General features: G+C 45.0%; 3 protein-coding genes across 3 annotated transcripts; all 3 read left to right on the forward strand.

Annotated features, from left to right (window-relative positions):
- Positions 1–2,465: 2,465 nt before the first annotated feature.
- On the forward strand, positions 2,466–3,290 carry LOC311360485 (forkhead box protein Q1-like; the record flags this gene model as incomplete). The annotated part of the gene is made up of 1 exon (XM_084480563.1): positions 2,466–3,290. The coding sequence occupies one exon, from the start codon at positions 2,466–2,468 to the stop codon at positions 3,288–3,290; it is 825 nt and encodes a 274-aa protein (XP_084336689.1).
- A 2,242-nt stretch (positions 3,291–5,532) lies between these two features.
- On the forward strand, positions 5,533–7,512 carry foxf2a (forkhead box F2a; the record flags this gene model as incomplete). The annotated part of the gene is made up of 2 exons (XM_084480738.1): positions 5,533–6,487; positions 7,346–7,512. The coding sequence occupies 2 exons, from the start codon at positions 5,533–5,535 to the stop codon at positions 7,510–7,512; spliced, it is 1,122 nt and encodes a 373-aa protein (XP_084336864.1).
- A 4,791-nt stretch (positions 7,513–12,303) lies between these two features.
- Positions 12,304–13,764, forward strand: foxc1a (forkhead box C1a; the record flags this gene model as incomplete). Its single annotated transcript, XM_084480561.1, has 1 exon — positions 12,304–13,764. One exon carries the CDS (start codon positions 12,304–12,306, stop codon positions 13,762–13,764), a length of 1,461 nt encoding a protein of 486 aa, XP_084336687.1.
- Positions 13,765–14,346: the final 582 nt, after the last annotated feature.

Raw genomic sequence — 14,346 nt, forward strand, 5'->3', positions numbered from 1 at the left:
CTGACTCAGAGGCTTTGTTATACAGCGGCGTATACTTCAGTGAAACATCTGAACATCTCACTTTTTTTTGTTTTTCCCCTCCTCCCCTGCCTGCTTCTCACGCTATGCTCTTTTTTTGTGTTTGCATAGACAGCGAGACACAAGCCCCGCAGCGAGAGCCGGGCAGACTCTGTGCCTTGACAGGTTGACAGTTTTACGGGGGGTTATTTTTAGATCTCGTGCAATTGGCTGCGACAGTTTACGTTAATGGCTAGGATTGTTTTTGATCTCAAACTTTGTCTCAAATCTTCTTCTTTTTTTGAGAAACAACTATTTGTTTCTCACCTGCATTGTGTCTCACACTATACGTTAGGTAATCCAAGCGGATTCTTAGGCAACCCCCGGAATTCCCAAGTGTGCTTTCATCCACAACAACAACATGTGTTCTTTACAATCTCCTGCCCTGACGGAATCTAAAAATGTTTAATAAATGTTAATAAATTTAAATTAAATCCTTTTAAGAATGTTTGATTAAATTAGTTAGTGGCACAGTGACAAATAAACACACACACACACACACACACACACCCACACACACAACCACACACAAACACACACATTGTGCTTGTCCCTCAGACTGCCCTGTCTATATGGCAACTATCTCGCGCCCAAAAACAACAAAACACACACACACACACACACACACACACACACACACACACACACACACACACACACACACACACACACACACACACACACACACACACACACACACACACACACACACACATTGTGCTTGTCTCTCAGACTGCCCCGTCTATCGCAACTATCTCACGCCCAAAAACAACCAAAAAAACACACACATACACACACACATGCACAAATATAAAATATGACCAACAGGTCGCTACATGCACAGGACAGAAGGCCTATGCCATTTGAGCTGGTGTCATTGTGTGGTCGCTTCATGGCTTACGGGTACTGTATATCCAGACTCTCAACAACACTGACATCACTGCCGGGATTGGGTGACAAAATACAACAAAAATAGATCATTACTGTTGAAAAACACATGCAACACGGGCCACTTTGGAGTCACAACAGAGCCAGGGGATTGGTGCTGTAGCTCCGATGCGGTCGGTGCTGTGATTGGAGGATTGGGATGGTGACATCGGAAGGGCACTGTCCATCGGAACCAAACAAGAGCGTCCATTCAAACGCATCTCAACGTATGCTTATGAGTCACCACGTGGGATTGGGTTGCTCAGTCCGTGGTGAGTGAGTGGGAGGCAGAGAGCTCACGTGCATCTCAGAGAGACAGAGCAGAGGTCCAGGATGGGCCCCACTCCTATATTCTAAAGCTTTATTCTCTGCTTTAGTTCTCTTTTGAAGACCCCCCCCCCCACCCCATTCTTTTTCTAAAAGTGAAAGACTAAAGAAATATTTACCTTGCTTGCATGTTGTTTTCCTATTTATTGTGTTTATCATTGCTCTATCTATTCTTTCATGTAAGTTATTGGATGATGAAAAGACGTTAAGCCCTTTGAGACTATACCTGTGATTAAGGGAATTGAATTGAAATTTAATTTAAGGAGAAAAAAGTTTCACACTAAATCTCTAGTATCCATCTATCTCTCAATTTACACTCCACATGGAGGCTATTGCAGTATTTAGGTGGTCTGATAAGAACCCCAAAACATTGATACTGAGGATATATTCGTATACAGACTCACTCAAGAATGTAGTCTTTACTTTGAGTACAGGACACATTGGACAGAGCCAGAATGGTTGTCTATATCATGTAATGCCACAATGAAGGTGTTAGTGTATGTGTTCATTTCTGGTTTCTTTTTCATCACAATTTGCGTTTGGCAAAGCATTGTTAAATAGTTTATTAATCTGTTCCTATTTAATTGTTTATATTAGTCTAAAGAAATAGCTGTGCCGTGCAGATGAGGGCACACTGGCTAGCGACACATCATAACAGTGTTCAGGCTGACAGTCCTACCAAATAAAAAGACTCAGTACGCCACCTGGTTGTCTCAGGTAAAACAGTCCTGGAATCAAATGGCATTACTACCCAACGTGTTACTGTAGGGCTGCTCAGGGGAAGGGGCCGAGCCAGACTACTACTTCGCATGTTGTGTGTCACCTGTGCATTAACAACATAGTAAGTATGTAATTCGTGGAAACTATGAGGAGGCTGCTGAGGAATGTTAATTTAGAGGTGATAGCCCCGCCCCTTGGAGGCTGGCCCAGAGGTGAGGTTGCTATAAACAGCTTTCGAGGTAAGCTGAAGGTGAGACTGGGTTTGGATTCATCGTGGACTGTGACTGTTTCTATTTGAAACACACACTCACTCACACACACACGCAGATACTGCCGTGCGTAATTGGTGAACGCCGGACGACACTTCGACTTCCAAGAACCGAAATGCGATTATAGATACGCGCAATAGGAACTGAACGATTTACAAAAAAAGCATGAAATTTGAAGTGTTCTGCGGGAGCCACAATCATCACAGGAAACCGCAGGACCCGAGTGGGGACGGAGAGGGCAAAGTGCGCTCTCCTCTTTACGGCGAGGAGGAGCTGGGGTCGGACGGGGACTACGTGTCGCGGAGCCCCCCACCTGCCAAGGACGGCAAGGGGAAGCCCTACATACGGAGACCCAAGCCCCCGTACTCTTACATCGCCCTGATCGCCATGGCCATCCGGGAGTCCTGCTCGGGACGGCTGACCCTGTCCGAGATCAACGACTACCTGATGCAGAAGTTCCCGTTTTTCCGCGGCAGTTACACGGGATGGAGGAACTCGGTGCGCCACAATCTGTCCCTCAACGACTGCTTTCTGAAGGTGCTCCGGGACCCGTCCAGACCCTGGGGGAAGGACAACTACTGGATGCTCAATCCGCACAGCGAATACACGTTCGCCGACGGCGTGTTCCGTCGCCGCAGGAAACGCATCGTGAAGAAGCTGAGCGAGGAGGGAGCGGACCTCTGCGGACCGGGAGAGCGCACGGGAGAGCGCACGGGAGAGCGCACCGCAGAACCGGTGATGTCCGACACCAAAGTTGGATCCTATACCAAATTCACGAGTTCTTTCGCCATAGACAGTATCCTCAGCACGCCGTTCAAGCAGGAGAAGTTCAAAGACAGTTTGATAGTGTCCCCGGGTCTGATGTGGCCGTGCTACACGGGCTTCCCCGCACCCCAGTCCAGTCATCCGGCGCGCTACACACCGCAGCTCAAGACAGCGCTCCAGATGAACTCCATAGCTGCGCATGCGCTGCCCTCTTACGCGCGATAGCGCGTGGAATTGGAGAGACTGCTGAACTTCAGGTCGAATAATGACGTCATGACCGTGAATGCGTCATCGGTCAGAGCAGCTGCTGAAAAAATAAGTCATATCGTGTTGACGATGACGGAGATGGACCGTTATGGGGGAAAGGGACTGACTTGTTTCAACGTTGCACTTTTTAACAAAGTTCAGCGTTGTTGTTTGAACGCTGATATGTTTAATATTTTTTATTCAGGGTAAAGGTGGCAAAGAGCACAAGGTCGTTGGTTCCTCGTTCATTTCTAAATCCAACCTCCAATGCAAGCTCGATGTTATACAATCTTATGTCCATTCAACGTCCCGGAAATTACATTTTGCCATTTGTCTTTGACTTATTTCCACATATATATTCTGTCCTTAATTTAATAAAAACATGCTTTAATGACGATCGGTAGTTTCACTGTTTATTGATGAAAGGGTTTGAGTTGAATCTGAGAACCATTTTTATTTTATTGCAATCAATCAATATTGTTCATGTGATGACAATGATGATAATGATTTTGATCAATATTTGGCATATAATTAATGTTTTTATTAGGCTTACATTTCAATATTATTATTCGTTAGGATATTTGTATTTGTATTATTCTCAGGTTCATAGGCCTACACAATTAATTGTGTTAAATAGCTTATTATTTTACACTAGGCCTATATTTGTTCTGGGCCCGTTTGGGGCCAGTAGGTCTGTAAGCTTGCTGCGTTTTAAGCATGCCAAGTCAAACGCATCATTTGTTGCAGAGACTCCTCAAGTTGTCTCGTGTGTTTGCGTCTCGGAAGGTCACCGCTAGCGGACATGGATATTCAATATTTATATTTTCTGTCTGGCGCTGCAAATAACTGTCGCCTCGTGTTCCGCATGCGCAGAACAGCACATTGTCCTCACACCCCCTTTCAGCCAACCCATCCTTAAAAACCAATAACCAATCACAATCGACCAATGCGACATATGGTCTCCCCCTGTTTTCAGATGTAGGCCTACCCCAACAAAATAACAGAATATTCGACATAATTTAGACCTGAATTAAAAGTGTGATCTTTGACATATGGGGTCGTAAACTTTACTGTCCCGGGCTAATCAAGTCGTTTCTCAGGGGTCACGCCGCGCGTGGTAAGCCGACACCCGCACCCTGTGTGGTATGTGGCTGCAGGCGCGCGTGGAAAGAGCTGGCATCCGCTCGCTCGTGCCGACCACGACCAACCAATGAACACTGAAGTTTCACCTAATCAGAAATACACACACACACACACACACACACACACACACACACACACACACACACACACACACACACACACACACACACACACACACACACACACACACACACACACACACACACACACACACAGCCTCACCCATGGCAACTATCTCACGCCCAAATAAAAGAAACACACACACAAATATAAACAAACGCATGCATTGCAGCTGAATACATGACATCCTTTATAGACGCCCCCTTGTCTTTATGGTCTTGGTCGTGCTTCACAGGGGATGGAGGTGCTTCGGGTGGGTGGAGGTGGGAGGGGATTTGAGTTACTTTGCTGTGTCCGGCTCCCACCCTGGTCCCGAGCCAGAGAGGGAGGGAGGGGAGGTCTTCAGTTCCTGCCAATTTCTAGGAGGGGATTGGGGAGTAGGCCTATCCTACCAGAGGTCTAAGAATTGATAGGTGGTCGCGTCGTGGTTTGGCGCACTGGATATGCGCACCAAGCAATAACGGAGGAGCACGAGTTCATATTTGAACTTCTTATTTTTCTCATATTTCATATTTTTCTTCTTCTTCTTCTTCTTCTCCGTCGGGGATTACCGCCAGCGATGGACAGGCAGCGGAGGAAGGAGGAGTAGAGGCTGCACTGATAGACAGCTGGAGTTCTGCTGGGATCTTTGACCAACCAGTGAGTCGTGGCGGGACACTAGAGTCAAATTCCTCTCACGTGCTGCTATAGCGTCATTTCTATCATAGAAAATCAGACATTTATTTTTCAATATATTTATCGTTAGATGCATCCTTGTAGCGACCCTGCTGCTTAGTGTATGGGGTAGAAAGAGAGAGAGAGAGAGAGAGAGAGAGAGAGAGAGAGAGAGAGAGAGAGAGAGAGAGAGAGAGAGAGAGAGAGAGAGAGAGAGAGAGAGAGAGATAAAGTGAAAGAGAGAGCGACAGAGCGAGAGAGAGCGAGAGAGAGCGAGAGAGCGAGCGAGAGCGAGAGTGAAATCATGACGACGGAGAGCCCCCAGCAACATCTGGACCCAGCGGCGGCAGCAGCATCTAACCCAATGGATACAGACATGCTAGAGAGCTCACCCGACGCGTCAGCTAAAGTGAAACCCAAAGGGACCTCCGGCATGAGACGCACCGAGAAGCCCCCTTACTCCTACATCGCCCTGATAGTGATGGCCATCCAGAGCTCACCCACCAAGAGGCTCACTCTGAGCGAGATCTACCAGTTCCTGCAGGCCCGCTTCCCCTTCTTCAGGGGTTCGTACCAGGGCTGGAAGAACTCAGTGAGACACAACCTCTCGCTGAACGAGTGCTTCATGAAGCTGCCCAAGGGTCTGGGCAGACCCGGCAAGGGGCACTACTGGACCATCGATCCGGGCAGCGAGTTCATGTTCGAGGAGGGCTCGTTTCGACGCAGGCCCCGCGGGTTCCGCAGGAAGTGCCAAGCGTTGAAGCCCATGTACAGGATGATGAACAGCTTCGGCTTCGGGCCACCCATGCTGCAGCAAAACTTTGATTTCCAGTCGACGTCTGCTGCCTCGTTGCCCTGTCACGCTAATGGTTACAACATTGACTTCATGGGGAACACGATGCCAGGCAACTTCGAGGGGCTAGGAGGGGGCCATCATGTCACACACATGTCACCCAGCCCCGGGTCATCGTATATGAGTTCATGCCAAGCCAACTCTAACCCGGATTATTGCCCGGAGAACAGTAATAGCTCGTTGCAATCGTCCCCTGGAATGGTGGCATCTCTGGACTGTCAATCACCGTATGCCAACAGCAACTCGCACTGGGCAGCATCGCCTTCTGTCCCGACGTATATCAAAACGCAATCGATGGCCTCGAATTCCTCCACGTATTCCGCGCTGCACCACTCAGGGATGTCGCCTTACTCCCTCGACCAGGGCTATCTTCATCACGGGGGACGGGATGGTGCTGACATGTCAGGTATATGTCATTGTATTTCATAAGCTGCACAGGCCACAACACGCTCAACAAGAATATCAAATATAGGCCCTAGAACGAATGAGCCCAAGTCAAGCCACAACTAATTGATAGTGAAAGCAAACTTAAAATGAAAATAGTTTTTTTTCATGTAGGCCTAATGTTCAATAATATTACAATCCTAAAGCTTATTTTTAATCTCTGAAACAAATTGAATCAATAAAACTAAGTAACAAATTGTATTATGTCAATAAGCTTCTAATAATGCAAAACATTATTAGAAGCTTATAATGATTGCCAAATATTAGATATAATATAAGTATACCTCTAGTAGTAGTGCTACAAATGATAATGATAATAATAACAAAAATAATAGTAAGATAAATAAAATAATAACAAACAATAATACTAATATTAATTATAAATATAAATGTATTATGCTTATAATAATAATAATAATAATAATAATAATAATAATAATACAATATAATTAAATAACACTTCAATAAACTATTTATAAATAAGATATAGCCACATAAGAAACAATGGCAAGTCTTCAGTCACAATGTATGTTTTGTTATAATACCCTCTTGCTAAAGATAAAGTATAGGCCTACGTAGGTTATTGCAATGCTATTAAAGTTATCCATCAATTATTGTAAAAAATGTACACCGAATATGAAAATAATCGTAGGCCTACCAGGTATGACGATACTTACAAATACCCTTTTTAAAGACACTACAATTAAATACAAGTAGCCTACAGCTATTGCATTGGATGCATTGTTTTACCACATGAATGCTAGGCCTGTATATACTATAGTCTAATATTTGTGTTTCTTTTCTGATATTTCCTTTGCAGTGGGACTATCTCGGTACTCAAGCCATTCAGCACCAGGCTGCGACAGAAAGGACTTTGTTTTGAACCTCAACGGGATATCCTCCTTCCATCCCAGTACCAGTGGATCTTACTACCACCAGTTCCCCCACCATCACCAGTATCAAGACGTGAAGCCCTGCCTGATGTGACCCCAGAGTGTTGACCCAACTTTCGTTCCCAAATTAACGAAACCCTCAGACTAATTTTAAGTTAAACAGCCAAAGTAAGACAAATACATGAATAGCCTACATAATGAATTATTTACTTCGCAGAACGAATCGCTATAAAAAAGGAAAATAGGCTTGGCATGAATTTCTCTTCAGTTTTGGTATTTCCGCGTAGGCCTAATTACAATTTGCCAATGTTTGTATTAAACGCTATCCACGGTTGCATACATTTAGGTCTCCCTGAATGTATTATGTTCAAGCACTTATTTCTGTTTGATGTTCTTTAACAATCAAATAAAGATATTTATTTGTATGTGGCTGTTAGTCCTACATGGGTGTATTTTACTTGGTGTAGGCCTATGTTTTACCAGATATTTTTTACAATACAATTGATGATAGGCTGAGAAGATGTATGAGATAGGCCTATTTCACAGCTTTTGGTTTTGAAATATATTTCAAAACCTGTCGTCTGCGAAGCGTTTATTAGACCCTTCAATTTGTTGAAAGATTTGATGCATTTATATTATAGGCTGCTTCGAAATGTATATTTGGTCTATTGTCTCCTATTCATGTGTATTTTGAGACGCAGTTTTGGGCTGATATTTGGGCCTACATGTTAGCATAGGCTTTAGGCTAACAGCAATAGCCCACGGCCCATCAACAATATAGCAGCCTACGAAATAACTGCTAACGTTTAGGACTTTGAGCACAGAACCCCGATACTCGCTTGCCTTTTCTAAACGAGCCGATCATCTCACGTGGATCTACCGCCACCTAGTGGTGAGAATGGAGAATCTGAGCCTGTGCTTTATGGAGGACAAATTGCACACATTCGTGAAATGTTAGTTGATTTAACAGCTATAATGAATACATTATACCTTTACACAATTATACGAGTTTGAAAATATATTTGTATTAAAATAAGGGTGCCGTTTTTCCTATATTTGTCTCATCTGTCCTTCAGAACACTGAAGACAATTAGAAATTTGGAAATAAAACTCAAATACATATCAACAAAGCTATGCAATGGGGTAGGCCTATAGTCATATTTCATATTTTTTGTTTATACTTAATTCTTGAACAAATGACACGATCATGAATCATGAAGACCCTCACCACTAACCATCCACAAGTAAGTTTAAGTTTAAGTTAATGGTAGGCCATATTAGCCTCAGTGGCGGTTCTAGGGGGGGGGGGGCCAGGGGGGGTCCCCATCTCGGCCCCCCCATTAAAACCGGTCTAGAATCGCCACTGATTAGCCTACATTTCGAACAGTTGAACATTCATCTTTAATGGGGGGGGGGGGGGGGGGGGGGGGGGATTTAGTGATTTACACCGTTTAGTTACATTGAATACACATATTTAATCTAAGATGGTTCGTTTTATCGTCACGTCAATAGTGTCCCTCCGATCCGAGCCCCTGCAGAACACGTAGGCTATTAACATGCACAATTAAACGCATTAACCTTTATTTTGCTTCCCTTGTTCCCCTGTGTCCAAAATAAACAGTCACTATACTATGGATGCCTGTATGCCTCGCCTCTCTACCTGGGCCTAGAGTGATTTACCCATTCAATGTGTATTGGTGCATGTTGGCTGCATGGGGGGTTCACAGCAAGAGAGCGCCAACAGAAAACCCAAACAGGGCTTTGTCTTGTGTGATCTTTCAACCATGCTCTAAAAACACGCATAGATTCACATGTTAGGGCTAATATTATTCCGTTAACTTAACTTGAATTGTTTGGATCACCGTGTTTTTGTTCGAGTTTATTTATCAATACAAACCAATCAAAATTCTAACTTGACACATGTTTACGATGACATTTTCCGTTAAGTCCTTAATCAAGATGGATTGACGTCATGCCAAACTAGAATAAACAACCAACAGCTTTTATTTAGGCCATTTATTTTAATAAATTATGTTGACACATCAACGTTTTTATATAGGCCAAACCTTTGTTTGCTATATTCTTTAAAATCGTTTGAGACTTGTGATTAATGGCTAACATAAGCGTGGGATTGGTTGGATTTGTCGCATTATTTCTTTCACAATGCGGAAGGGGCGTCGTCTTTCACGCAGCTCCACCTTTAAGACGTATGCTACACAAATAAACACAAGGGGGCAGCAGAGTCCTTTTATTAGACGTTATAGAAAGAAGTCTGAACCCCAGAGTCTTTTAACGACATATAACATATACAGGTAGGCCTATAATAACATTTATTGTGATAACACAACAATCAGCCAGAAATCTATTGCATTCTTTCTTTCATTTGAGATGCATCATTTACAGATTTAGGTTTTTCAGGTAAAAAAAAAATACATTTTCCAAGAGGGCCAAGCACTATACTACCTTTACCAATCATCAACAGAGGGAGCCAAATTCATACTTTTGACTTTCCTTTGATTTGCGTCTACTGTTGCGTATAGGCCCAATCTGTCTCGCTGTCTCTCTGTCTGTCTGTCTGTCTGTCTGTCTGTCTGTCTGTCTGTCTGTCTGTCAGAATGTAATTATTTTGTTCGTAATTTATATTTTTTAATCAACAATTACTCCATCAAGTGTCTCGTACAAATGTATTTGCCTCCATAATAAGCCTCCATAAAAAATAAGAAAATAAATAGGTAGGCCTATTATTATTTTACGACCGAAACGGATCTTAAGTTGGCCTGCTATCCTAATAGTTCGATCTAGGGCCTCAACATTGTTAAGGGTCGGCCTATAATAAAATAAAATAAAATAATAAAATGTTAGGCCTTCTGTTCATATCAACGAGAGGCGTATTATCCGTCCAGGCAAGCGGGGATGTGTGGTTGGAAGAAGGGATACTGGGAACAGTGAGGTGAGAGGTGTGTGTGTGTGTGTGGGGGGGGGGGGGGGGAGTGGGCATCATAGTACCAATGGCTTTGCACCAGAGGGCCACATAAGTTACACAAAAATATATATAATTGTTGATATATTAATGTTGCTTCTTCACGTTAGACTAAGCACAACAGGAGAAATTAATGCAAATAATGATTGTGATTGTGATCGCATTCGTTTTTGCATTCCATTTATTTTGTTTCTACAAATGTATTTATGATATTAATTTGATAACAGAGTAACCCGGGGGAAGGATTTTTTTTTGGCTTCTTCCAAAAAAAAGAAAAAAAAGAAAAGGAGAACGTTGTGGTTGTGAATTGAATAAACAGCCAGAGGCAGTGGAGAGAGTTCATGCCCTGGTCCTGGTAAGAAGAAACCAGATTGGACCAGGCCAATCCGCGGTCATTTCATTAATACGACCTGGAAGGGATTACTGCAATATTGCGACCCTATGCCTCACAATGACCGCTTCACAAACTCATTTTCCACAGTAGCCTAGCTCTGTAAATTATACCCCGTCAAAGTTTAACTTTGATATCACTTTAATTGTAATTAATGTTATTGTAGGCTATGTTATAGTTATATTGTAGTGCATAGGCACTGTAATATTGCTGTGTAACAAATACAAACATAAACTAGTATTGGGGTCTCAGAAGGCCTATATATTTCATGATTTTTTTGATGCTGCTGCATAGCATATAATACAAAAACATTTCGTTCCTAATATGTTTATCACAACATTGCACACATTCTATAGCAGCCTACATGATGAGCCCACCCCCCCCCCCCCCCACCACCGCCCACACACACGCCGTCATTTACCACCGTCCTGAGAAAATGGAGACATTTTAATAAAAAACGGCAGAACGGGAGGTGTTGCTGTATCCCCATATGGTTGGTCTTTTAATCTTTCTCTACTCCGAGTCAACTATCACACCTTTGGTTCTCAGGCCAAACTCTCCCCATTCCCCCTGTAAGGAGAGACAGCGCATTTGCCCGCCACCCACCGCCGGTGACGCGAGGGCCTCCGCGGTGCTTTGATGTCCCCCGGGGCCCCGCTGCTCGGGCTAATTAGGCTTTTTAACATTGGGATGGCGTTATCTCATAACGTGTCGAAAACATCGCTGCATTGTTTTTGTTATTCACTCCTTCGTTTTTAAACATAATAATTAACTCACTGATATGTCCTCTGAAGTGATTTGTCTTCTGAAATTAAAAACACTCGACATTTAGGCCTACTTTATACCAAAGGCAGAACAGTATTTTATCGTTACCATTATTTACTCATGGAACCTTTCATAAAAAAATATCTCGTTTATTGTCGACTTTAATTCAATAGGTCGACACCTGCGAGTATATATTTTCCTGAACAATGCACGCCCTTTATTGTATAAAGACCTAAATGTGTGGCGTTTTGAAGGCCACAATGTGATAGGGATCTGTGTCCCAGCCTCGCTCTTGACTCTAAAGTCTGGGGCTGCATGGGGGAGTTCCCAACACCTCCAGTTTCTAAAGCCCTGTGTGTGGCCACGAGTCGGTTCGTCCCTGCTCTCAGAGTGCTGCCCGGCCTCTCATTGGACGACTCTGGCTCTTTGGGGAGGAGCTTCATTGGCAGCAAAAGGGAGGAAAGAATTTAACTGCGCAAAAGTACTGTGTGGTGACGGATGCCCAAGGTAGCCTGCAGAACTTTCTAAATGTGTGATACGCACAGAGATGGGACCGCTTTAAACGTGATTCAATTCCCGGGAAGCACGAAGTATTAATTTCGTTTCTTGTTTTTTAAAAGTGACTGGATAGTGGCTGTGCTTTTTTGATCGGCGTTAGGAGAAAAGGAATAAGTGGAGGTCTCCGGCTGCGTATTTTTTGGAGCGCTCTTTTCCTCGGATCCAAGTCGAACAGCCGAGGCGGTGCAAACATGCAGGCTCGCTACTCCGTCTCCAGTCCCAACTCCCTGGGCGTCGTGCCCTACATCAGCGGCGACCCGAGCTACTACCGGGCCGCTGCGGGTGGCGGGTACACCGGGATGCCCGCACCGATGAACATGTACTCTCACGCGGCCCACGATCAGTACCCAGCGAGCATGGCGCGGGCGTATGGACCGTACACGCCTCAACCCCAGCCCAAGGATATGGTGAAACCCCCGTACAGCTACATCGCGCTCATCACCATGGCTATCCAGAACTCGCCTGACAAGAAGGTGACCCTCAACGGGATTTATCAGTTCATCATGGAGCGGTTCCCGTTTTATCGCGACAACAAGCAGGGCTGGCAGAACAGCATCAGACACAACCTCTCTCTGAACGAGTGTTTTGTCAAAGTTCCCCGCGATGACAAGAAACCCGGCAAGGGGAGCTACTGGACGCTGGACCCAGACTCGTACAACATGTTCGAGAACGGAAGCTTCTTGCGCAGAAGACGACGGTTCAAAAAGAAGGACGCCATGAAGGAGAAGGAGGACCGACTGCAGAAGGACACGCCGGCCAGGCAGCAGGGCCAGGGCCGGGACACAGAGCAGCCGGTGCAGGGCTCCCAGCCCGTGAGGATCCAAGACATCAAGACGGAGAACGGCAACGTGACACCGCCGCAGGCCGACTCGCCCTCCCTGAGCACCGTGCCCAAAATAGAGAGCCCAGATAGCAGCAGCAGCATGTCCAGCGGAAGCCCCCAGAGCATCCCGTCCAACAGGTCCATCGTCATGGAAAACACGGAGCACCACCAGCAGCACCACCAGCAGCAGCAGCACCACCACGGCCAGGCCTCCAGCCAGGGCTTCAGCGTGGACAATATCATGACCTCCCTGCGTGCGTCACCCCAAGGTGCAACCGAGCTGCCCCCGGGCCTCATAGCCTCCAGCAGAACCCCGGGCATCACCCCGTCGTTGTCCTTGAACTACTCCCCCAACCAGACGTCCGTCTATAGCTCCCAGTGCAACCAGAACTCTATCTCCTCTACCTCCAACGCGACGTATCACTGCAACATGCAGGCCATGAGTTTATACGCCGGGGACAGATCGGGCCACCTGGCGGCTCCGAGCACCACCGTGGACGACACATTGCCCGATTACTCGATCAGCACGTCTGCCTCCTCCCTGGGCCACGGGAACCTGAACTCCGGCCAGGACGGAGGCCATCACCCGCACCAGGGGCGGCTCACCTCCTGGTACCTGAACCAGGCCGGGGACCTCGGCCACCTGGGGGCCGCCTACCCGGCCCAGCAGCAGAACTTCCACTCCGTGAGAGAAATATTCGAGTCCCAGAGAATCGGCCTGAATAATTCACCCGTCAATGGGAATAACAGCTGTCAAATGTCGTTTCCCACCAGCCAGTCTATCTATCGCACCTCGGGAGCTTTTGTATATGACTGCAGCAAGTTCTGATGAGCAGAGTGGCTTATTTCATTGCTGACTGACTCTTGGAGTGAAACCCCAGAATAAACTGTTCGTTCACGGGCCTCTGCTTGGGACTAGTATGAAACGATATGCTCCAGCAAGAGACACAAAGACTTGATTTTTGGTTTAAAGAACAGTGTTACTGCAAATAACACGTAAGTCTCTTCTTGCTTTTGCGGCCTTTGCGTTATGTGTTGAGGATATGTGAACTTTCGTGGACATATTCGTGTAAATTGCCTATAGTAATTTATTTCTAAACTGTAGCCTATTATGGACCAAACACCAAAGAAGTGTTTCTAAATTGAATGGCCTTAATTGTCCACCAAAATTGTTCCATTATAGCGGAATAAGGAACATGTATATCACCGTACTATTTCAAAAAAAATCTTCATTTGTTAAAAAGTTATTTGAAGGACTTGCATTGTTTGTTTAATAAATTGTAATTTCATGTGAGTTTACGTTACGACTGATTTTTTTTTAAAACGTTTTTTTAACAAGGACTAGCATTTTTTACAATGGACTTTAGGTAAACACTAAATACAACTTTAAGACGGGATTCGAGTCCAGTCA

The sequence above is a fragment of the Micromesistius poutassou genome (assembly GCF_964030765.1).
Source record: "Micromesistius poutassou genome assembly, chromosome: 16".
Lineage (NCBI taxonomy): Eukaryota > Metazoa > Chordata > Actinopteri > Gadiformes > Gadidae > Micromesistius > Micromesistius poutassou.